The 23,419-nt window shown below is 36.7% G+C and overlaps 2 protein-coding genes across 4 annotated transcripts; one reads left to right on the top strand and one right to left on the bottom strand.

Annotated features, from left to right (window-relative positions):
* Positions 1 to 391: 391 nt before the first annotated feature.
* On the top strand, positions 392 to 7,390 carry LOC106065861 (uncharacterized). 2 transcript variants are annotated; one of them, XM_056013589.1, is made up of 2 exons: positions 392 to 524; positions 5,709 to 7,390. In XM_056013589.1, exon 2 carries the CDS (start codon positions 5,716 to 5,718, stop codon positions 7,018 to 7,020), a length of 1,305 nt encoding a protein of 434 aa, XP_055869564.1. In that variant the 5' UTR covers positions 392 to 524; positions 5,709 to 5,715; the 3' UTR covers positions 7,021 to 7,390. The 2 variants fall into 2 exon arrangements, with proteins under 2 accessions (XP_055869564.1, XP_055869565.1); XM_056013590.1 differs by lacking the exon at positions 392 to 524 and adding an exon at positions 525 to 546.
* An 8,182-nt stretch (positions 7,391 to 15,572) lies between these two features.
* LOC106065859 (GTPase IMAP family member 9-like) lies at positions 15,573 to 22,274 on the bottom strand. Of its 2 annotated transcripts, none has more exons than XM_013224773.2 (2): positions 22,126 to 22,274; positions 15,573 to 18,662 (listed from the first exon to the last, which is right to left on the bottom strand). In XM_013224773.2, the coding sequence occupies exon 2, from the start codon at positions 18,647 to 18,649 to the stop codon at positions 17,318 to 17,320; it is 1,332 nt and encodes a 443-aa protein (XP_013080227.2). In that variant the 5' UTR covers positions 18,650 to 18,662; positions 22,126 to 22,274; the 3' UTR covers positions 15,573 to 17,317. The 2 variants fall into 2 exon arrangements, with proteins under 2 accessions (XP_013080227.2, XP_013080228.2); XM_013224774.2 differs by lacking the exon at positions 22,126 to 22,274 and adding an exon at positions 21,538 to 21,560.
* Between the last annotated feature and the right edge of the window lie 1,145 nt (positions 22,275 to 23,419).

Below are 23,419 nucleotides of genomic sequence, written 5' to 3' on the forward strand. Positions count from 1 at the left end.
TATATATATATATATATATATATAAATCATGGGCGTAGATGGGGGGGACCCCCCCCCCCGGAATGAAGCCCAGTTTCACACAGTTTTGAGTTTAAACCCCTCTTTACCTCTTTAATATTAAAAACAAATCAAATTATACACTCACAATTCTATGAGTGTAGTCAAAGGGGTTTTGAGTTTAAACCCCCCTTCAGAGGGGTTTGATATGATGGTAAAAAAATACCTCTTCAATATAAAAAAAACAACAAATTACTCACTACAAACACCTATTCCTGAATTATTTTTGTTGTATTTTATCCAATCATTTCATTGTTCTTGGCTAGAAAAAAAAATTAATTTAAAATTTTGAAGCGCCGCCTTAAATGTAGAATAGCTTCCCTACCACAGCAGAACATTAGAATATCGGATCGTTCTTTTCGTGAGTATTAATTGGGAAAATCCGTAATCGCTTTTTTCCCCGATAAAGTGTTCGCTTTGGAGAAAAACTGCATCTGTGTCGAAAGTGGAGACGAGTTCTTTCTGAGGTAAGACGTTCTTTCAAGCTTTGTACTTTTATTTCATTGTTTGTTTTTTAATTATTTAATTGCACTATTTTATAACTTATAAAAGATTTCCCGCGGCCTCCTGATTTAAGAGGAGCTCCTGGAAAGTCCTGGAAATCTCCAGAAAGTATTAAAATCATTTGAAAACTCATTTAAAAATCTCCTCAAATATAGACAAAACTGTCATTTTGGGGTGTCATTCAATTCTACGCGCAATAAAAAAAAACGCTTTATACAATACTCGTAATTGTGGAATCTGGTGAAAGAAGCTTCTCATCCCTCAAATTAATGAAGAATTACTTTAGTTCAATAATTCTCGAAGATAGATTGAAACATTTGGTAATTCTTGCTATTGAGCTTGATCTATGCAGGAAACAGAATTTTTATGATATACTGTATGACTTCGCTACACGCAAGGCTCGTAAAGTAATTCTGTACGTAGTAAAGAATGAATAAAATGCACAGACGAAATTATTTTCTAAATCAAACTCTTAATTTTCACTTATTATTCGTATCCCTACCCAAACTGGGACCCGCGTAATCCGTTTGACATAGGTCCCCGCAATGGTTAATTCTGGCCCTGCTATTTAGTGACGGGTGATTACTGAGTAGATTACTTGTTCTCCTCCCCCCCTCTTTTTTTTTGCCTCGAAAGTTACATGGAGTAACTCTAGTCCGACTTGCACAAAGAGCTATCTTTCCATGATTCGTGTCCCACATGGTCAGGGGACGAAGAGAATAGTGTATACACTTGTCGACCGGCGGCGTAGCATACGCCGATATTTTGCAGGGCCGGCCTTAGGCCACTGCAACCTATGCGACCGCAGTGGGCCACGCACTTTCATAGGATCCGCGCCTATTCAAGGTGTATAAATTATTAAATTAAACCATTTTATAACTTAAACAGATTTCCTGTGCCCTGCTGTCGATTTACCAAGAGCTCCTGAAAATCTCCCGAAATTACAAAATATACGAAAAAGTCCTTAAAATTTCATGAAATATATAGACAAAAATTGTCATTTTGGGGTCATTCAAAATGGAAAATGCCAATCCTACGTGCGATAAATAAAAGTGGTATTATGCATTAGCCGTAATTGTGTAATCTGGTGAAAGAAGCTTCTCGTGCCTCATACTAATGAAGAATTACTTAAGGTCAACAATTCTTAAAGATAGATTGAAACATTTGGTAATTCTTGCTATTGAGCGTGATCTATGTAGGAAACAGAATTATCATGATATACTGCATGACTTTGATACACGCAGGGTCGTAAAGTAATTATGTATTAAGAATAAATAAAATGCACAGACGAATTTATTTTCTTATACAAACTCTTAAATTTCACTTATTGTCCGCTTCCCTACCCTAACTTGACCCCGCGAAATCCGTTTCGCATAGGGCCCCACAATGTTTAAGTCCTGCCCTGCTATTTAATGACGGGTGAATATATATAGTAGATTATTTGTTCTCTTTCCATGACTTCTTGGTCAAAATGGTTAAGTCCGGCGCTGCTATTTAGTGTTTGTAAAATGTTTTACATGTTTCGGATGTTCCTTCAGAGTTGAAGATAGTTTACTTTGTCCAAACCTCCCGCGGGACGAAGGAGGATGGGAGCGGGCAGGGTTTGACAGTCCAGCGCGCAGCCATCCGTAGCGACCCACTTGTTCTCCACCTCTCTTGTTTTTTCGTGGGATTACTATCCGCAGAAATAAGAGTGTGATCTTTCCTTTACTTCTTGCTCGTCCAAACTGTTGCGGGAAGAAGAGAATTATATGTATAAGAAAAACATAACTTAATACAAGAAAAACATAACAAATACTTAAAAGTAAAAAAAGTAAAGTTCCTCTGTCAGACCTTGTGGTCCATCGGGCAGATGATGTAAAGGTCATCTGGTTCTGTGGACTACGGTTAACGAGGGTGTTTTGTGGCCAACACAACGACCAACCGCCTTTACTTTTGCCCAACAAATGTCAGGTACTCATTAGAGCTCTGTGGACTCATGGGCGCCCGAAGATCCCGAAATTAAATATCCCAGTCTTCACCAGGATTCGAACCCCGGTTCGGAATCCAATAGCTTTACCACTCATCCACCGCGACTCCTAACAAATTAAAAAACAAAACTACAGCTTTTATTAAGTGTAATTGTATCATTTAGTTTGGATCAGTCATGTAATTAAATTTTTAATAGAGCTAGAATAAAAATTAGGGGTGCACCGGATAGAACTTTTTGATATCCGGCCGGAGCCGGAAATGACCGGATAGTAAAATTTGATATTCGGCCGGGGCCGAAGCCGGAGACGAATACCTAAGTGTCTTGTAAATAGCTTAACATTTTACGAAACTGTTAAATAACATAACTATATTTGTTGTTATTTTTTTCCTTTTATATACCTTATTGTTTTAAACTCTGTTACTGATTGATTTATTAAAGATGAACAGTATTTATAAACAAAAATTAATCTGTGCAGCATGAGCGTGTCCGTGTGTATGTACGAGGCCACCAACTATAAAGGCTGTGTGTTGGAGGGTCAATGTAAAATATGTTAGTATATATTGAACTAGTTACTAATGTAAATCTCTCATCTGGCTTGTATGGTGTTTGGATGTATGTGTTCAAGAATTTCTGACCAACAACTGGTCACCAGACTTGTAATTTGAAGTCCAAAGACTGCTTCTGGTTCTGGCTTCAAGGGCTTAATACTGATAGCTGTTGGTTAATAGTTGGAATCTGAAGCGTAGTAGGTCATATATTTATTAATCCATTTGCGGCAAACGATATTTTATTAACAGCAGGAACATCTATTATACCTACTCATAGCCTGAGCCTTAAATGTTGCAAAGCATAGATTTAATTGCAGTCTGTAGGCCTATTATTGATATCTATGTTTAGATCTACTGTTATATAGAGCTAAGAGAATTAGGAAAACCAACTATAGAAAAAAAAAAGTCACCCACACCTTCCTTACCAAAAAAAACAACATAAATAGACTTTGTGTTCGACATTGTAACAACCTTGGTCAGATAGACGTAGTGAGCCTACACATGTTGTCCTAGTGTAGTGTGTATAGAGGATTGTGTTGACCTTCACGCGTTTTTTTTTCCTTGGGCATACGCAATAGTGTTGAGTGTGCAGGAAAAAATAGAGAACACATTGGCATGGTCAGTCAAGCATATAGATAAATTATATCTGTACCTTAGTTTCTTAACATTCCAGCATATTTTTTCTTTGCTAAATCTAATTGTGGTGCTTCAGATCAATGTATTTTCTGCGATATTAAATTTTACTGTAAGGTTTTCCTTTATATATTAAGTCAATAGAATCAAACAATGAAATTAGCTTTCTTTCTAAAGGTTGTAATACAAGGGAACAAAAATACATACACGCATACATGCACATCTTTGTTTTATTTTATTGTGCAACGAACGTGTGTTCAGCGCCCTAAATGACATTTCTCTCCAAGTAAACAAATTAGTGTCATCATCTAGTGACCTCTAGACAGTGTCAATATTTCTCAACAATCTGCGTTAATCCATTCTGGCTTAAGAATGGTCAATGTCTATCAATATATTGTCATGGATTAAACAAATAAGAAGTTGGGGGGTGTTGAGTCTCTTGAGCCCTCCCTTTAAGGATACCCCTGGTCTTGAGACTTTAAGTAAACAAACTTATTGTCCCTGCCAATAGTATAAAAGGTGTGGCTTGTGGTCCAGACCCTTGATTGACAACCTATCTCATAATAAACAAACTCATACCAGATTAACCTTGTAGAGATTTGGCTTGTAGTCCCGCCCCTAATAAAAATTCTTCTCCAAATAAACAAACTCAGTTCCCTCATAAGATGTGACCTCTAGACAGTGCCAACATGTTGACATTTGGCTTAATGTGGTCAGCTGCATATCTGTGAACTCAATGTTATGGACTAAACAAACAAAAAGAGGTGGGGGGGTGCTCATCTCTACCTCTGGAGATATACCCGCACATCTAGACAGATTATCAGCCTGACGTAGTTAAGGAATATTACATGTTTACTGATCACTCAAAGCTCAAGACAAGCTTTTAAAATGTGCCAGACATCGCTGTTACGTATGTAATGTGAATTTATAATGTAAAGTTTAATATCTATTTTGACTAACACGCCTTGTCTTTGTACTAGAAAATATTTGGTGCATAGTCATAGTTTATAGTTTTAAAAACAAATTCTTTTATTTGAAACAAAAACGTTAATGTATTTCAGAACTGACATTATTGAATCATGTCCACTTTATTGGTATATTTGTATTAACATAGAGATTTAGTTTAAACTTCTTGTTCCACATCGTTTATCAGCTTCGACTACCTTTATATTGTTTGCCTTTCGGCTGTGTTGTTTCGATATTTAAGTGTTACCTCCGTTTGGTGTATCTGAAAAACACTTTGCGCGGAGGCGCAAAACAATATAAATAAAAATACAAGGTGTAGCTTTTACTATCCGGTAGTGATATCCGACCGGAGCCGGATAGTGCCGGATAGTGAAAAAGTGCCGAATATTTGGCAGAAGCCGGAGCCGGAGCGACTATCCGGTGCCCCCTACTAAAAATGATAAATCTGTGCGATTAGAAATATTTTAATCACAAAAGTTTTTGTTAAGCGCTATTTCATGCTTTTAGATTTGCTACTGCCATCTACTCCTATCACTTGTCTGGACCAGTTGGGAAAGGAGGAGGGGAGAAGCCGGTATTTGGTTCAATGTTATCGAGATCGTATTTTTTTTTTAAAAGTTATACGACTTCAATTTGAACTGAGACTTGAGCCTCCTCAAGGGAACTAATTCAACTTATACCATCTGTCAAGAACAATTTCATTCTCTTGTTCGATACCAAACAAAAAAAAATAATTATAAATATTTAATTAACTAACTTTTTAAATGATTCTTGTTTTGTAAGAGAATATATAATTGTGCAAAATTTCAACATTATTCGAGATTGGGTGTGGGAGAACTAACGTATACAAACATTGTCTCAGACAGAGTGATTGTTAGAAGCTTTGCAAAGATTATCGAGCTATTTTACAAATAGTCTATTTAGCAGTCTTTTGTTTAAGAACACGTTTTGATATTTAAAACAATATAGATCAGTACTGTACCTTTGTTGCTTTGTATTTCTTTAAAACTTTTGTGGGTTTTCCACAGCTGAACAATGTCTTCTACACCTTGTGATATTGATCTTCTAATGATTGGCAAAACTGGGAATGGGAAAAGTGCACTCGGCAACACAATACTTAATAGAAAAATGTTCTACAGTCGATCAAGTACAGCATCGGTTACCAAAGAAATTCAGTACGAGGTGAGCGAGGTCAATGGTCGTGTGATTAAAGTGGTCGATGGACCAGGTGTTGGGGACACTAGAATGGACAATGAAAAATCGACCAGACTCGTCATGGATGCCATGTCTTACGCGATCTCCGTCAACCCAAAAGGCTATCACGCCTTCCTGCTTGTCGTCAAGTTTGGTGGGAGATTCACTGTGGAAGATCAAGACACGATCGCCTTTTTGAAGAAAATATTTGGCGAAAGCTTTGTGAAAGACTTTTGTATCCTTGTTATGACTTGTGGCGACAACTTCGAGTCAGACAGTGAAGAGACTGGGAAAACGTTTCATGAGTGGTGCCAGGAACAGGAAGGAGTGTTTCATGAACTTTTACAGGAATGCAATGGGCGAGTTCTACTTTTTGACAACAGAACCAAAGACGAAGAGAAAAAGTCTAAACAAATAACTGAACTTATTCAAATGGTTGATCATCTGACAGTTCACGGTCATCGTTATAAAGATGACAATTTTGAAAAAGCTAGAAAAGCTCGTGAACGTGTGATCGTGGAAGCCAAAAAGCCAATGATTCGTGAGGAAACAATGCGAGAGACCAGTCTGATCATACAAAAGCTGCAAGTAATTCAAGGTACTATGGAGCCAGAAAACAGGAAAGCTAGCCTTGGTGACCTTTTAATCCGAGCTGAAACATTGTACGGCAGTATAAACACCCAAGACAACGGTACTGGAGCACTCCATGATCTTGTACAGACAGTGTTGTCCCTGAAAAATACAATCCAAGACGAGATCAAACTATCAGAGCGCGTGGCGGAAGAAAAAGAAAAGATGAAAATAGAAGAAGCCAAGCGCCAAAAAGAATTTGAAGAGTTGTTGCGCCGCCAAAGAGAAGAGTACGAGGAGCAGCTGAAGAAAGAAAGACTTGAGGACGAGAAGCGCAGAGCTGTACAAATGGAACAAGAGAATAGGATACGAGACATGGAACATAATAGACGATTGGAAAGGGAGAGGATAGAACGGGAGCAATTGGAGCAGTTGGAGAAAGAAAGACGTGAGAATCAACAGAAAACGGAAGTGTTGGAGAGAAAGTATTTAGAAGCCAAAGCTAAAAATGACGAAGGATTTCTGGATAAAATTGTTAATTTTGTCACTTGGCCATTCAGGCAAATATTTGGTTAAAAGAAACAACTATTTACTCCTGGCTAGAAACAAATATTGTAATTATTTTTGCCTCTCTATTTCATGTCTGTAGAAATTTTTACAAACATTATACTATAAATGAGTATGTTTTATGCCCTTAAAAAGTACTTAGGTTTTCAAAGGGATACAGACGCACTCTATGCTAAACATATAGTAAAAGCGTTTATATAACAAAAAGAAATCTTATTGGCTATTAGGAGCTCAACTGTGAATGTAAATGTTAACTATTTGAATGTATTAGTCTATGAAGGTCGTGTTTGTGTGTGTGTTTTGTCATTATTACACTCTCACATTAGATAAATAAGTCGTTTGTGATAAAAATAAAACTTTGTAGTTTAGTAGAAATGTACATTCAAATGTGTCAATGTTGTCATTCTCATATTAGTACTGGCCCGTGCCCTACTTTATTGTACTTCGTTCAGTCTGCCATTCAAAAAATAGAATGGACAGTCTCCAGTTGAATTCATTTGTGGAGCTTCTTCTTCATCATTTAGCCAGCTTTTTGCTGCTGGATTTCTATAGGAGTCTGTTTCAAGGGAATGTACTCGCTTCTTACTTGTTTAGCACTGCCACTTACAGAATGTGTTGGTGCAGATAATAATGCAAGAAAGTTGTCTAAGGCTCTCTAGAAGTTACAGACACACACATACACACACACACATATATATATATATATATATATATATATATATATATATATATATATATATGTGTATGTGTGTATGTATGTACAAATTGGCAAAGTGCGAAAGGCGGCAGTCTACAAAATGCCGAGAGTTTTCAAAGATTCTTTTCCTACTTTGCCTTGGCTTTCTCTAGAATGTCTAGATCTACATCAGGCAAAGTAGACACTGTCTTATTTAGAAAATTTTTTTTAAATAAAATATAAACTAATGAGAAAAAAGCACAAAATGAACAACAGAATTTCTTAAGACTAAAAATACATTACACATGGATCTATGATGGAAATAAACACTTACAATAGACAAAAAGTCTCAAAATATAAATACAGTTTAGAGACAAGTGCCATTATTGTAATCCACTAGAAAAACATTACTATTCCTTTGTTAGAGCAGCGTTGACTCTCCGTGGGCACCGACAGAAGGTAGCATAGGGAAACAAAACACACAGGTAGCATAGGGAAACAAAACACACAGGTAGCATAGGGAAATAAAACACACAGGTAGCATAGGGAAACAAAACACACAGGTAGCATAGGGAAACAAAACACACAGGTAGCATAGGGAAACAAAACACACAGGTAGCATAGGGAAACAAAACACACAGGTAGCATAGGGAAACAAAACACACAGGTAGCATAGGGAAACAAAACACACAGGTAGCATAGGGAAACAAAACACACAGGTAGCATAGGGAAACAAAACACACAGGTAGATTAGGGAAACAAAACACACAGGTAGCATAGGGAAACAAAACACACAGGTAGCATAGGGAAACAAAACACACAGGTAGATTAGGGAAACAAAACACACAGGTAGCATAGGGAAACAAAACACACAGGTAGCATAGGGAAACAAAACACACAGGTAGCATAGGGAAACAAAACACACAGGTAGCATATAATAGAGAAGTGAATCCCTTTAGTTAACAAGATACATATCTTTAATGTAATGAAAGCTAAAATGGTTGCAAAGGTGTTGAGTATAATTATACATCCTAAAGTAACCTATCTATAATAAGGATAGACGAAATAATCAGATCATCATAGTGACTTCTGGTGATACAAATATGAGTTTATAAACTTAGCTTTATTAATCCTGCGTACAGTCGTAGTCCTCACAGTAGCTTATGCCTCTGCCTTGGTGCCGTAGACTGTTCAAGTCGTTTAGCTTGAGTATCAGCGATGGGAGGAACAAGCTCCAGCTGAAAACTCCAGTTGAGATTTGAATTGCCCGGCCGCCTTTGTATGTCCTTGAAGTGCAAGGGACGCAGCGGAGGTAGGACAAAATAAACGATGAATAAGCAGGCTGCGGGGGCTGATAATGGACTTGAGACACTAGAGGCTCCTTCCACCAGTCACGGAGTTAAGGATGGATTCAATAGCAGGCAAGCGAAAGGATCAAAAACAGGAACAGGTGCAGGAACTAGGGGGCTAACAGAAACTCAAATCCAGTAACAAGATAATAGATCACGTGATATGTCATAATAGGCAATGGGATATCCGGTCAAGATCAGCGCCTCCCACTTATTTAAGAACACCTGGGCAGAGGTCAAGCGCGGCATGCGCTCAGGGTCTAGAGTCTAGACAAAGGGGAGGGAATAGTCTGGCCGACTCGCAAAAACATGAAAGGAGCTCAGACCGTCTCACGCTAGAAAGTCAACAAGGTTGATAGGACACTAAAATAACGAAGAAATTATCGAGGGGAGTACAATGGTGAGCAACAAATGGGGCTTGACTTAGACAAATCAATGTGCTAAACACAAAAAGGGGGGGGGGGAGAAGTGGAGGAAAATAATTTGGACAAACGCGTGATCACGGCGCTTATTATGTCCAAAATATAATATTTCTGCGTCATTTGATGAGGTCGATTATTTTTGTTCAGTGGACGGATCGTCACACTATTGCACCTTATAGCAGAGACGTCTTCCTTTTAATATGATGATGATATTAAAAAACCATCAAGCCCATTACACACGTCCGTAAATCATATGTACATTGAATGTCACTCCGACATTATTGGCCAGTGTTGCCACTTTTTTTTTGACCAGCAGCAATACATCAGTAATGGCCTATTTATGACAATCTCTCTTCTTATTACTACGGATCGCGCTTGGCGCCGGAGCTTACAGCCCTCTACCAGCACCCACATACCAACACTTCTCTTTCTAAATGGCTGGGAAACAATTCAATTAATTAATATATATGATTGGGGGGGGGGGGCGAGGTGGCTGAGTGGTTAAGCGCTTGGCTTCCGAACCGGGGTTCTGGGTTTAAATATCGGTGTAGACTGGGAATTTCGGTATTTCTAGGGCGCCCATGAGCCCAGCCAACTCTAATAGGTACCTGACTTTAGTTGTCGAAAGTAAGAGCGGTTGATCATTGTGTTGGCCGCATGACACCCTGTTCGTTAACCGTAAAAAAACAAAACAGATGATCTAAACACCATCTGCCATATAAACAAAACAGATGATCTAAACACCATCTGCCATATAAACAAAACAGATGATCTAAACACCATCTGCCATATAAACAAAACAGATGATCTAAACACCATCTGCCATATAAACAAAACAGATGATCTAAACACCATCTGCCATATAAACAAAACAGATGATCTAAACACCATCTGCCATATAAACAAAACAGATGATCTAAACACCATCTGCCATATAAACAAAACAGATGATCTAAACACCATCTGCCATATAAACAAAACAGATGATCTAAACACCATCTGCCATATAAACAAAACAGATGATCTAAACACCATCTGCCATATAAACAAAACAGATGATCTAAACACCATCTGCCATATAAACAAAACAGATGATCTAAACACCATCTGCCATATAAACAAAACAGATGATCTAAACACCATCTGCCATATAAATCGCAAGGTCTGAAAGAGAAACTTTATTATTTTTTTAATAAAAAGTAAAAAAAAAGTTCGAAAATTGTGTTATAATTGTGGGATTTTTTTTTCTTTTTCATGACATTCTTGAAACTCTCCTTCACCTCGCTGTGGAAGTATACAGCGTTCCTCAACCTCTAAGTCCCCTTCTGCTTAAGTGGCTCGAACGAAATTTGTATCATCTGGAAGGCGCCACCCAGAAAAACATTGAGAAGCACCGAGTTCGAGTATCATTAGACGCGTGTAATACTTATTAATTTTGATAAAAAAGATAATACTTCATATTTTCTGGTTTCAATAGAAAGACTCCCTAAACATAGAGAGATCCAAAGATGTAAAGCTTTACAATAAGACGCGTGTTCACTGTGTTGAGTAGTAGAACCACTATATAATAGTGACCACTACTACATAGCCTTAACCAACCTGCTCGCTGTTGTCATGTTCGTGATTAATCATTAGAATGTCGGTTAACGTTAGTGCTAGTAGTCAAATAAAGAGTAGAGTTAAATTCACATCACATAATGAGTGGACGTCAATTCTCAGATCACATAATGAGTGGATGTCAATTCTCAGATCACATAATGAGTGGATGTCAATTCTCATCAGATCACATAATGAGTGGATGTCAATTCTCAGATCACATAATGAGTGGATATCAATTCTCATCAGATCACATAATGAGTGGATATCAATTCTCAGATCACATAATGAGTGGATATCAATTCTCAGATCAAATAAAAAGTGCATGTCAATTCTTAGATCAAATAAAGAGTGGATGTCAATTTTCAAATCAAATAAAGAGTGGATGTCAATTTTCAAATCAAATAAAGAGTGGATGTCAATTCTCAGATCAAATAAAGAGTGGATGTCAATTCTCAGATCAAATAAAGAGTGGATGTCAATTCTCAGATCAAATAAAGACTAAGTATCTGTGTTTTGGTGATGGGCGGAGAGAAAATGAAACTAAGTGTGTGGCTTATGATTCGTACAAGGTCAGTACAGATTTAGATTTAGTTGCCAGCCAAAAAAAAAAACAGTTATTGAAATAAATGTTGCGTTATTAGTTTATCAGGCTGTCACGAATCATCAACTTTGTAAGTTGGTGCACTTGTCTTTGTCAAATGCGGAAAATGTTTAAAGATTTAAAAACTGATAATAACATTGCATGTGCCAAAAATTAAAGAAGAGGCTATGTACTACTGAAGTTAAATGCCATTAGCTGTTTTGGAGTCGTTTCAAATGCAAGTAACCATGGTGCAGAGAAATTATTGCGAGTAATAGTTTAGTACCTTGGTTGTCAAGCAGACAAGATGGTGGCTTGCGTTGGACAGCAACGTAAATAAAAATTCTGAAACCATATGAACATAGCATAAAGAAATTATTAAGAAATACAAGTGTGTTGTGAGGAGACTGCAACAACCTGAACTTTGGAGGCATTAACAGGAAAAAGAATGTGTTTTCACTATTAAAAACTGAGCTTAGGAAACCGTTTGTTCTTCACAACATGATGCAGATTCTCTGGCAGAAGATGTTGAAGCTATTGTACTAAAGCATCAAACTAGTTTTCTATTTATACTGTGCACACGGAGGCTCTGAAACAATTCTGTCACTTTGTGGCTATTAATTAGTAGCATACTAGACCAAAGCAACCCTACAGGCAATGAACAGGATGTTTCCTCCATTCCAAGCATTAAAAGCGTACTTCCTGAAATTAGATCAGCCCTCGATATTGATCAAGAATGTTTCTATAAAAATTTATCAGATTATTTGTTCTTTCAGGTATAAATTACAGCCATTAAATAGGAAGAAACCTCTGCTCTGGAGGTCTGCAGTACCTTGTATTCAGCAAAACAAATTCTGCACATCTAGAAAAGTTTTCTTTCCTTGAACTTCTGAAAGAAGCACTACAAAGGCGCCACACACTCGCGTCCAATCTACATGCAAAAGATGATTTGAATATATGGGTGTCACCCTTCGGCGACTGTCAGTGCTTTTGCACAGCATTTGATGATCTCTTGTCATGCATTAGTACCTAAATGAAACACGTCTTGATGTCAACCAGTAGATGCTTGACCAGTAGTACATTTTTAAATCAAGACAGAAAGACAAAGAGAAGTTTTTTGATCAACTTCTTCAAGAACAATGCGGTGTATATATATACATAGCTGTTCTAATGGAACTTTTTGCACAGAGCTCCTCAAAATGTGTGAATTTTTCTATTGTGTTCCTGGGCATAATGCCAACGTTGAGAGAATGTTATCGATGATAATTGCACAGTGGGTAAAAGAACTAAACTCTGCCTTGACTCAGTGAGAGCTCTTCTTCTCACAAAGTATAAGTTGAAGAAACTGCCATGCACAAAGTTCCACGCGTATGATAATTCATAAAGTTGTAATAAAGTTTTTGATTTATCTTCAATCAAAAAAGTACGTCAAGTTTACTCTATTGTCCTCCATTGTAAGGATTCGTCTTCTTTTTTGTCCTCCTTTGTAAAGATACGTCTTCTTTTTTGTCCTCCTTGGGTTTATTTCTTTATTCTTTAATGATTTTATCTTTTTATTAAAAAATAATTTTGTTGGTGTAAAATACATGATGTGAGTTGCATCTTGGTGCTAAAGAATCGAAATTAATGCATTTTATTTAATGTTTAGATTTTCCTCAATGTATAGAAAAGTTCTAAAAAACTGCTATAGTAAGCACACAGTAAGTCAGACCTAGATTAGAAACCAGCGAATTAAGTGTACGAGTGGTTACATCGAGCGACTGAACCACTCAAGATTCATAAAAAATTAGCAAGTAAGTACAATACAGTTTGGATTCTAGCAATTACTTGTAACTCTTTGTGGCGACTCTAGCAATTACTTGTAACTCTTTGTGGTGACTCTAGCGATTACTTTGAACTCTTTGTGGCGACTCTAGCGATTACTTTGAACTCTTTGTGGTGACTCTAGAGATGACTTTGAACTCTTTGTGGCGACTCTAGCGATTACTTTAAACTCTTTGTGGTGACTCTAGCAATTACTTTAAACTCTTTGTGGTGACTCTAGCAATTACTTGTAACTCTTTGTGGTGACTCTAGCGATTACTTTGAACTCTTTGTGACGACTCTAGCAATTACTTTGAACTCTTTGTGACGACTCTAGCAATTACTTGTAACTCTTTGTGGTGACTCTAGCGATGACTTTGAACTCTTTGTGACGACTCTAGCAATTACTTGTAACTCTTTGTGGTGACTCTAGCGATGACTTTGAACTCTTTGTGGTGACTCTAGCAATTACTTGTAACTCTTTGTGACGACTCTAGCGATGACTTTGAACTCTTTGTGGTGACTCTAGCGATTACTTTGAACTCTTTGTGGTGACTCTAGCGATTACTTTGAACTCTTTGTGGTGACTCTAGCGATTACTTTGAACTCTTTGTGACGACTCTAGCAATTACTTTGAACTCTTTGTGGTGACTCTAGCAATTACTTTAAACTCTTTGTGGTGACTCTAGCAATTACTTTAAACTCTTTATGGTGACTCTAGCAATTATTACTTTGAACTCTTTGTGGTGACTCTAGCAATTATTACTTTGAACTCTTTGTGGTGACTCTAGCGATGACTTTGAACTCTTTGTGGTGACTCTAGCAATTACTTTGAACTCTTTGTGGTGACTCTAGCAATTACTTTGAACTCTTTGTGGTGACTCTAGCGATTACTTTGAACTCTTTGTGGTGACTCTAGCAATTACTTTGAACTCTTTATGGTGACTCTAGCAATTATTACTTTGAACTCTTTGTGGTGACTCTAGCAATTACTTTGAACTCTTTGTGGTGACTCTAGCAATTACTTTGAACTCTTTGTGGTGACTCTAGCGAATACTTTGAACTCTTTGTGGTGACTCTAGCAATTACTTTGAACTCTTTATGGTGACTCTAGCAATTATTACTTTGAACTCTTTGTGGTGACTCTAGCAATTACTTTGAACTCTTTGTGGTGACTCTAGCGATTACTTTGAACTCTTTGTGGTGACTCTAGCGATTACTTTGAACTCTTTGTGGTGACTCTAGCGATTACTTTGAACTCTTTGTGACGACTCTAGCAATTACTTTGAACTCTTTGTGGTGACTCTAGCAATTACTTTAAACTCTTTGTGGTGACTCTAGCAATTACTTTAAACTCTTTATGGTGACTCTAGCAATTATTACTTTGAACTCTTTGTGGTGACTCTAGCAATTATTACTTTGAACTCTTTGTGGTGACTCTAGCGATGACTTTGAACTCTTTGTGGTGACTCTAGCAATTACTTTGAACTCTTTGTGGTGACTCTAGCAATTACTTTGAACTCTTTGTGGTGACTCTAGCGATTACTTTGAACTCTTTGTGGTGACTCTAGCAATTACTTTGAACTCTTTATGGTGACTCTAGCAATTATTACTTTGAACTCTTTGTGGTGACTCTAGCAATTACTTTGAACTCTTTGTGGTGACTCTAGCAATTACTTTGAACTCTTTGTGGTGACTCTAGCGAATACTTTGAACTCTTTGTGGTGACTCTAGCAATTACTTTGAACTCTTTATGGTGACTCTAGCAATTATTACTTTGAACTCTTTGTGGTGACTCTAGCAATTACTTTGAACTCTTTGTGGTGACTCTAGCAATTACTTTGAACTCTTTGTGGTGACTCTAACAATTACTTTAAACTCTTTGTGGTGACTCTAGCGATTACTTTGAACTCTTTGTGGTGACTCTAGCGATTACTTTAAACTCTTTGTGGTGACTCTAGCGATGACTTTGAACTCTTTGTGGTGACTCTAGCGATTACTTTAAACTCTTTGTGGTGACTCTAGCGATGACTTTGAACCTTTGACGAGTCAATTCTAAATGACTTTTAAACAGCAGCAAAGGAAACAATTAAAGCAAAGACAAATCAAAACAAAACAAAAAAGTACAAATGTTTAGCTGATAGTTTTATAACTAGAGTATTTTTATTAAAAAACAAAAAAAGAAAAATAGACATGAAGGCAGACAGATTGTGATGAGATATATAAGTTTATATTTTATCAGCATTTGTCTTTTCCAACTAAAGATAATTAGTAAGTTCAAAGCAACTAAAGATAATTAGTAAGTTCAAAGCAACTAAAGATAATTAGTAAGTTCAAAGCAACTAAAGATAATTAGTAAGTTCAAAGCAACTAAAGATAATTAGTAAGTTCAAAGCAACTAAAGATAATTAGTAAGTTCAAAGCAACTAAAGATAATTAGTAAGTTCAAAGCAACTAAAGATAATTAGTAAGTTCAAAGCAACTCAAGATAATTAGTAAGTTCAACAGAGTCAAACACAAAAATGTCGAAACAAAATATCTGTCAAACTTTGTCCAATGAAAAATAAATCCTAGATGTGAAACAGAAGTCTATTTGGACATCTCGGACAGAAATGGTTGATGTTCGCCGCCTTTCGACCTCTCTTATTGATTTGCTGTTCTATCAATCAGATTCACAATGGAGACGTGGTCAATGAAACAGCTAGAAATAAAGACCTACCCCCCCACACACACACACACACTAGATTTCAAGAAACGGTTAAAGCACGAGACAAATAAGTTTAAAATAATACTAAGAAACTTTTATTCTCGAGATTTAGTAATAACTTTATTTTCTAGACAAAAGAACGTGCGCCTCCGACTTAAGAGTTAGGCGACTCTGACCATTGAGTTTAGTTTCTATAGGCCACACAATGTGAGAATAGAAATATCAACAAGTAATACAGATTTGTTGAGATAAGTCAGAATTCTTTATGAAAAATGTCTGATTACTTTTCAAACAAATAAAATTTAAAAAAAATAATTTTAAAATGACAATCCCTACTTAATGAGGCTAATACTATTTGCATGAGTGATTACTTTGAGTGTTAATAACTAATGAATGATATATATATATATATATATATATATATATATATATATATATATATATATATATATATATATATATATATAAGAAAGAACATTTAACCTCCTCCCTCCCCCCGAAAAAAATACTAGTTACGCCCATGAATAAATCTACTCCGAGAAAATAAAATTCTAGTTTAGCAACATAGATCCAGATAGACTAGACTACTGGGTCTAGTTAGAGATATGTTGTAATTTGGTGATACAGCTCCACACTTAGGAACATACAAAAAGAGTAGGCTAGGTCATGGCTAGGTTAAGAAGTTCCATGGGTTCATTGCTGCATAAGACCATGCACAAAATGTTCTTGTAGTTTGAACACCTTAGTTCCCACTGATGTGTATTCAAGATAAGGATCTCCAGACAAAATTACATTTTAAGATGATTACATTTTTTACAACTATAATGGTCGAGCCTCTCCTGTGTGGCCAATGAGGTTTTTTTTTCAAAAAGATATACATTCACTGTCAAATTTATAGGAAAATCAACAGAGCCGTTTCTGAGATATGTGTCCACTCGAAAACAATATTGCGATTGGTCTCGGTCCAGCCACCAATGAAGAGTTACAATAAGAGGAAGTAGAACAATGATGAGTAAGACGTTTAACGAAACCATCCTTTACACAATTTTTTAAATGTTCTATAGAGGTCCAGGAAGAGGTCAACAATCTGTAACAAGCAAATAATGTCACAATATCAAAAATTCAAACTTATCCACAGCTTTCTTTAGTATGCGCGGCTGATGTTCTATCTTAATCAACATCAGGAGATCGAATCATTCTTCTGTTAGGGCCTGGCAAGGAAAAATCGTCGGAAGAATTTCGCGAATTTGCTTCAAATATAGTTAGAATCATCGGTATGATTCCGTCAAATAGAGCATGTCTGAAGAAAGAAATATATTCAGACGTTTTCGCCTCTCTCACTTTTCTGCATTCTTCTTCAACCTCAGAAGTTTTGTTTCTGAGAGCAATCTCCATGGATTCCATTTTGTTCACAGTCTGTCTTTGTTCTTCTTCCATCAATGCAATCTTCTCTTGTAATTCTCTCTTCATTTCGTCATCAATGTCTTTCAGTTGCTGTTCACGTTCTGCTTTCAATCGCTCGATCTCCTGCTGTCTTCGAGCTTTGATGTTTGCCATTTCTATTGCTTCATTGACGTTGGAAATTTGGTCCACGACACACTGTTTAACATGTTGGACATTTTGTATAACAACTTTCAGGGCACCAGTGTTTTTGTCTTGTTCAGTAATGTTTTGTAGAAGTAAATCCACTCTCTTCAATAGATCGTCCAATGTTTTCAGCTGTTTTTCTGGATCGTCCAACTGCACTCTGCTAAGTTGCTGAATGATTAAACTTGTTTCACGTAAACTTTCTTCTTTGATGAGAGGAACAACAGATTCTACCATCAATCTATCACGATTCCTCTGAGCTGCTTTGAAATGCTCATGGCTGTACCTGAGACCCATAGCGCTAATGCTGTTCACCATGCTGATGAGGCGATTGAGCTGATCTGTTTGCTTTGATAAATCCTTGGTTCTGTTGTCGAATAGGATGACCCGATTGTTGCATTCTTTCACTAGAGTTTTAAAAACTCCTGACTGCTGATTGCACCAGGTATAGAAACACTCTGTTCCAGTTTCTTCAGGATCAAAATTGTCTCCACAAGTTACAACTAGGATACAGTATTTCTGGACAAATTCATCGCCAAAGATTCCTTTCAGCACATCTATGGTCTGCACATCCTCTTTGGTGAATCTGCCTCCAAAGCGAACCACGAGAAGGAAAGCGTGATAGCCTTCGGGGTTTGCATATATTGCTTCTTGGACATTCTTCAGCACAAGTTTAAGAGCATCCTCGTAGCTTAGGTCTGTGTCACCTACCCCTGGACCATCAACCACCTTGATACACCTGCCGTAGAAATCTGAATAATCTTGCTGAATTTGTTTAGTAACAGAAGATGAATTAGGGACGCTCTTGAACGACTTTCTTCTAAGGATTGTATTTCCCGTTGCACTTTTACCGTTTCCAGTTTTCCCAATCAAGAGAAGATCCATTTGAGTTCTATTTGGCGATACACTACTCATTGTGATTTACTAACTGGAAATATAAAATTTAGACTCAATAAAGTATTGTACGACACACAAAGGAATAATATATAAAGATAACATATATCTAGGATTATTTGTAAGACGAGGGAGGGAAATAGTTCTGGAAACAGCAGAGAAACATTTCTGATTATGAAATAATAAAAATCACATTTGTATTTTTTTTTAGTTTGCAATCGAACTTAAACAAAAAGGTTATGAACTTTGACAGATGGCTTTAACTGGGTAGCTCTAGGTGAGGAGGGGAGGCATGGTGGCAGAATAGGTCCTGACTATGTGTCACACTCGGGGCCGCCGCTACCTATTGTGGAATGTGTGCATTGCACGCAGGCGGCCGACTTTAGGGGGCGGTCAAATCATAATTCCAAGGTTACTTTAAAAAAAAAAATTTGTTAAATAAGAAAAATACTTAAATATTTTATATAAATTCAAATTATTCCATTATCCTTCGAAAATATAATCGATATTCGTACATAAGAAATTATTTCGGAAACTAGAAAAAAGAAAATAAAAAATAGAGCAGCGTACGAGAGATTCCCACGTGTTTTCCCATAGGCGCCTAACTCATTTCTGGCCTTGAAGTTTCGCGGGTTGTTTGTAATATTTGTTTGGAGTCGAATAGCCTGCACTCTAAGTAGATCTATTATTTCATTGGGGGGGGGGGGCGCTAGTACCTCTTATGTGAACTGGGGAGGGCGCAATGTAGTGACAAATATGAGTTATGGAGTATGTTTCCTATGCGGCGGTAAGAAGAAGTTATTAACTCTTTCTCTCCTAATTGACGATACCATCGTTGATTCGACCTCATTAAATTAAATTAATGTTTATTTTTATAAACTTTATTTTGTGTTATATAAAAAAGAGCATGCATTCCCCTTTAATTCTATACCAAATAATACAATTTCTGATAACAAAGACCAAGCTATGGAAGCTTAACCATAACAGGAGAGTGAAATAGTAATGAGCAAAATAAAGAATTTCGTCGAAACTTGGAAAAATAATTACGGAGAGAAAGAGTTAAGCGATTGATTGGTTGTTATGCAGTGACGATGATGAAATTAGCATACCTAGTTCAAATGTGAGATGATCTTAAGACATGAAAGAGTAAAGACTTTATTTATTTTGTTGTGAGCTAGATTTTGTTTAAATATCAGTTTATTTCATTACTATTAGATCTAGATCTCAAGTGAAATCGTGAATAATAGCAATTATATTGTTCAAACTATTTAAAGTTAATTTATTATGAAATATAATTCGCCTACATCGGTTCAGTTATACTTGCTGGCTTGAGCTACAAGCTAACAACCGACCTACAACACAGGAGGGGGGCGGCTAAAAAAGTTCAGACCTCTTGCGGGCATGAGCGGAAACGTGCCCTATCTTTCTTTCCACCTCCAGGAAGAACTTTTTATGTAGGTAACACTAATCTACCCCCCCCCCCCCCAAAAAAAATTTTTTTTAGTGAAGTTTGATGACGTTAATTTGGTATCTAGACACAGTGTTCAATTAAATATATCCTTAATGAAAAATAAAACCTAAAAATTGTGACTAAGTTTCTTTTCTTTTTTTATTGAATTCTAAAAAAAAAAACAACTTATGAAACTCACTGTGGGAGCCTACATCGCTCCTTTGGGCTCCAGCTTCTAAAGGGGGCTCGAAGGAAAATGTTGTTATCTAGGGAGTCGCCACCCGGGAATGTGAGAAACACTGCCTTATTATGTTTTATTTTAAGTCAATGTTAAAGTGACTTGTACTTTGGATTATTTACTTTGTATTAAACTTAAGAAAAATATTCAGCGCTGAGTAGCTTCATTTGTTGGATAAATTTGTTGGTAAATCTGAATCCATGTATGTCAGATGATTGTGGATACAATGCACATCTCTCCAAATAACAATCTTGATAATTATTATGAAAGTTGAAAGAACATTGAAAAAGTTCCACTATCAATGGCTTTTTTATTTCGAGTTTTTTAGCGGTTCCGAAAGGGGAAAAGACGCTATTAGTTTTGTGTGAAATGTCTGTCCGTCTGTCCGTCCGTCCCGTTTAGATCTCGTAAACTAGAAAAGATATTGAAAATCCGACATCACAATATTTTAGACCATTCAAAGTTCTGATGCACGGTTATTTTTTTTTTCTGAAAGCGAAAAATTTAATTTTTAAATTCAGTTATGCAAGCAGTTTTTTTAAAGAGAAAAAGCTAATTAGTATGCATTATAAGTTAGACCTAATTTAAAACGAATAGTAATCTATTAAACTTCATTTTCCTTCATTTTGTTTGAACGCGGACTGGCATCTCGTAGTATATTCAAAACAATTACATCAATTTTAAGACTTAAGTTAGGCCAGGAGAGGCGCGGTAGCTGAGCGGTAAAGCGCTTGGCTTCCGAACCGGGGGTCCCGGGTTCGAATCCTGGTGAAAACTCCGGAATCCTTGGGCGCCTCTGAGTCCATCCAGCTCTAATGGGTACCTGACATTAGTTGGGGAAAAGTAAAAGCAGTTGGTCGCTGTGCTGACTACATGACACCCTTGTTAACCGTAGGCTACAAAAACAGATGAACTTAACATCATCTGCCCCATAGACCACAACGTCTGAAAGGGGAACCAGTTAGGCCAGGTTCATATCTAACTTTGCATTCACTTGCACCTATCCTTTGATCTGCTGGACCGTTGGGGCACTACACAAGATCTGTCAACCTTCTTTCTCCATTCTTATCCTCATTTGTCTTTGATATAATTTCATTTGGATGTTCTTCTGAAAATATTGAAGCCTGCCTGGGTGAACCACTTCGGGGGCCGATTTTGAGTTTGTGTTTCCACACAAACTGTCTTTGTAACCTTGTTTTTTAAAATTATACTTTAACTTACAATAACAAACAAGTGAATGTATCAACGTCCAGACCATATTGATATAACACTGTTAAGCAGTCAAAGTTACCGAGTAATTGTATATAGATCATGATCATTTACGCTGTTCAGCTCATCAATTATAATCGTCGCAAATACAGGAGAAAAGCGAGTGGGCAGAATGAGATTCGTTTTTGGTGTTTATCACAAAGAACCAAGTTTTCAGATTTCTGTAGGCACGTATATCCAAAATTGTTCACAGTGCATAGTTCATAGTTGTACTTAAGGGATACAACAGAGGTGCGAATATGAAAGAAAAAAATGAAATGGTCTACACAAAAAAATGGTTTTAAATCAAAGGCCACTTTTTGGAACTGTGTCCAGCTCAGTCTTAGTGGAATATTATTTTCTAGAAAAAAAAAGGGGAGGGGGGCGGCACTTTTTATTTCGCACGCAAGCGGCCACAACCCTCGCTGCGGCCCTGGTCACACTTTTAACATTCAATACAGTTGTCATTAGTAAAAAAAAATGAATATAACACCAAGAAATTAACTTTATATAAAATGTTCAATATAATAGTTTTATTAAGGAAATATAAATGTTTCTTACTTGTCACAAAGTCAATGAGACGCTTGAGATAAAACTGCACAACATTCAGATCAGTGTAAATATTATCTTATCAAGTGGAGAAAAAAATTCTTTCCCTTGAAAAATTATAAATTTTGGGAATTCCCCTTATTATACTCGGGAAAACTTTGTAGCAGTTTATTTTTAACGCAACATAATTCCAAGCTTTACTGGTCATTCTGTAACAACATTCCTAGCTTCCAAGCTAATTTAAAAAGATATGGTCATCAAAGTTTTGGATTTGAAAAAAAAATGCAGGCATTTTTATGTGTTGTTGTTCTTGTGTTGCTAAAGTTTGAAAAATAAATGTTTCAATAAATGTGAATCATGGGCGTTGCCGGGAGATTTTGGGGAAACCCCAAAACGAAAGCTCCCCACGGGGGAGCGGGGGAAGTGGATTTTTGTGACAGGTTTTTGCATTAATTTTGTTAATAGTAGGTTAAATGTTAATCCATCACTTGCCCCAGCGCAGACAAGGTGAGGTTTATCACCTTTCCCTTTTAAATAAAAAAAAAATAAAACAAACCATAGCTACCTTATACCATGAGCGTAGCCAAAGCGGGAGTCAATTTTAAATGCCCCTGCGGTGTATTTTGACTTTAAAACCCCCCTTCAATATACAAAAAAAGCAAACAACAGTCACCAAATTCTATGAGCGTAGCCAAGAGGGTTTTTTTAATTTAAAACCCGCTCCACGGGGTTTTAAGTTTAAAACCTCTTCCATAGTGTTTAGAGTTTAAAAAAAAACACAACTCCAGACAGTATTGAGGAAAAACCTCTTCAATATTAAACTAAAGCAAACTACAAATTCCAAAGTTCAGCATTAAATTCTATGAGCTTAGCTGAGGGGGTTTTAAGTTACAAAACCCCCTCCAAATACTTTTGATTTCCCCCCCCCCAACAGTTGGTTTTGACGATAAAACTCCCCTTTTCTATAAAAAAAAATACAATCACCAATCATCAAATTTTATGAGCGTACCCCTTAGAAGTTTTGATAATAACTCCCCTCTTTTCCAACCAAAAGGAAAATCAAAACTGCAATGACTAAATGTCATAAGCGTAGTCAAAAGAGGTTTTATGGTTACCCTGCAATAAAATACTAAAGCATAAACTATAGTTTATCATTTTAGCACTTTCTACCAGTCGATAGGCTCCATAAATAAAGTACACTAAATATCAGATTTAATTTTAGAACTACAACTTTTGAATGGTAGCAGGATAATGCACTGTAGATATCTCAGAGTATGCATTTTTATTAAATACCGGAAATAATGCT

The sequence above is a fragment of the Biomphalaria glabrata genome, chromosome 16 (genome assembly GCF_947242115.1).
Source record: "Biomphalaria glabrata chromosome 16, xgBioGlab47.1, whole genome shotgun sequence".
In the NCBI taxonomy this organism is placed as follows: Eukaryota; Metazoa; Mollusca; class Gastropoda; family Planorbidae; genus Biomphalaria; species Biomphalaria glabrata.

Coding starts and splice junctions, on each gene's coding strand:
- LOC106065861 (XM_056013589.1), top strand. CDS start 5,716: ATGTCTTCTACACCTTGTGATATTGATCTTCTAATGATTGGCAAAACT.
- LOC106065859 (XM_013224773.2), bottom strand. CDS start 18,649: ATGAGTAGTGTATCGCCAAATAGAACTCAAATGGATCTTCTCTTGATT.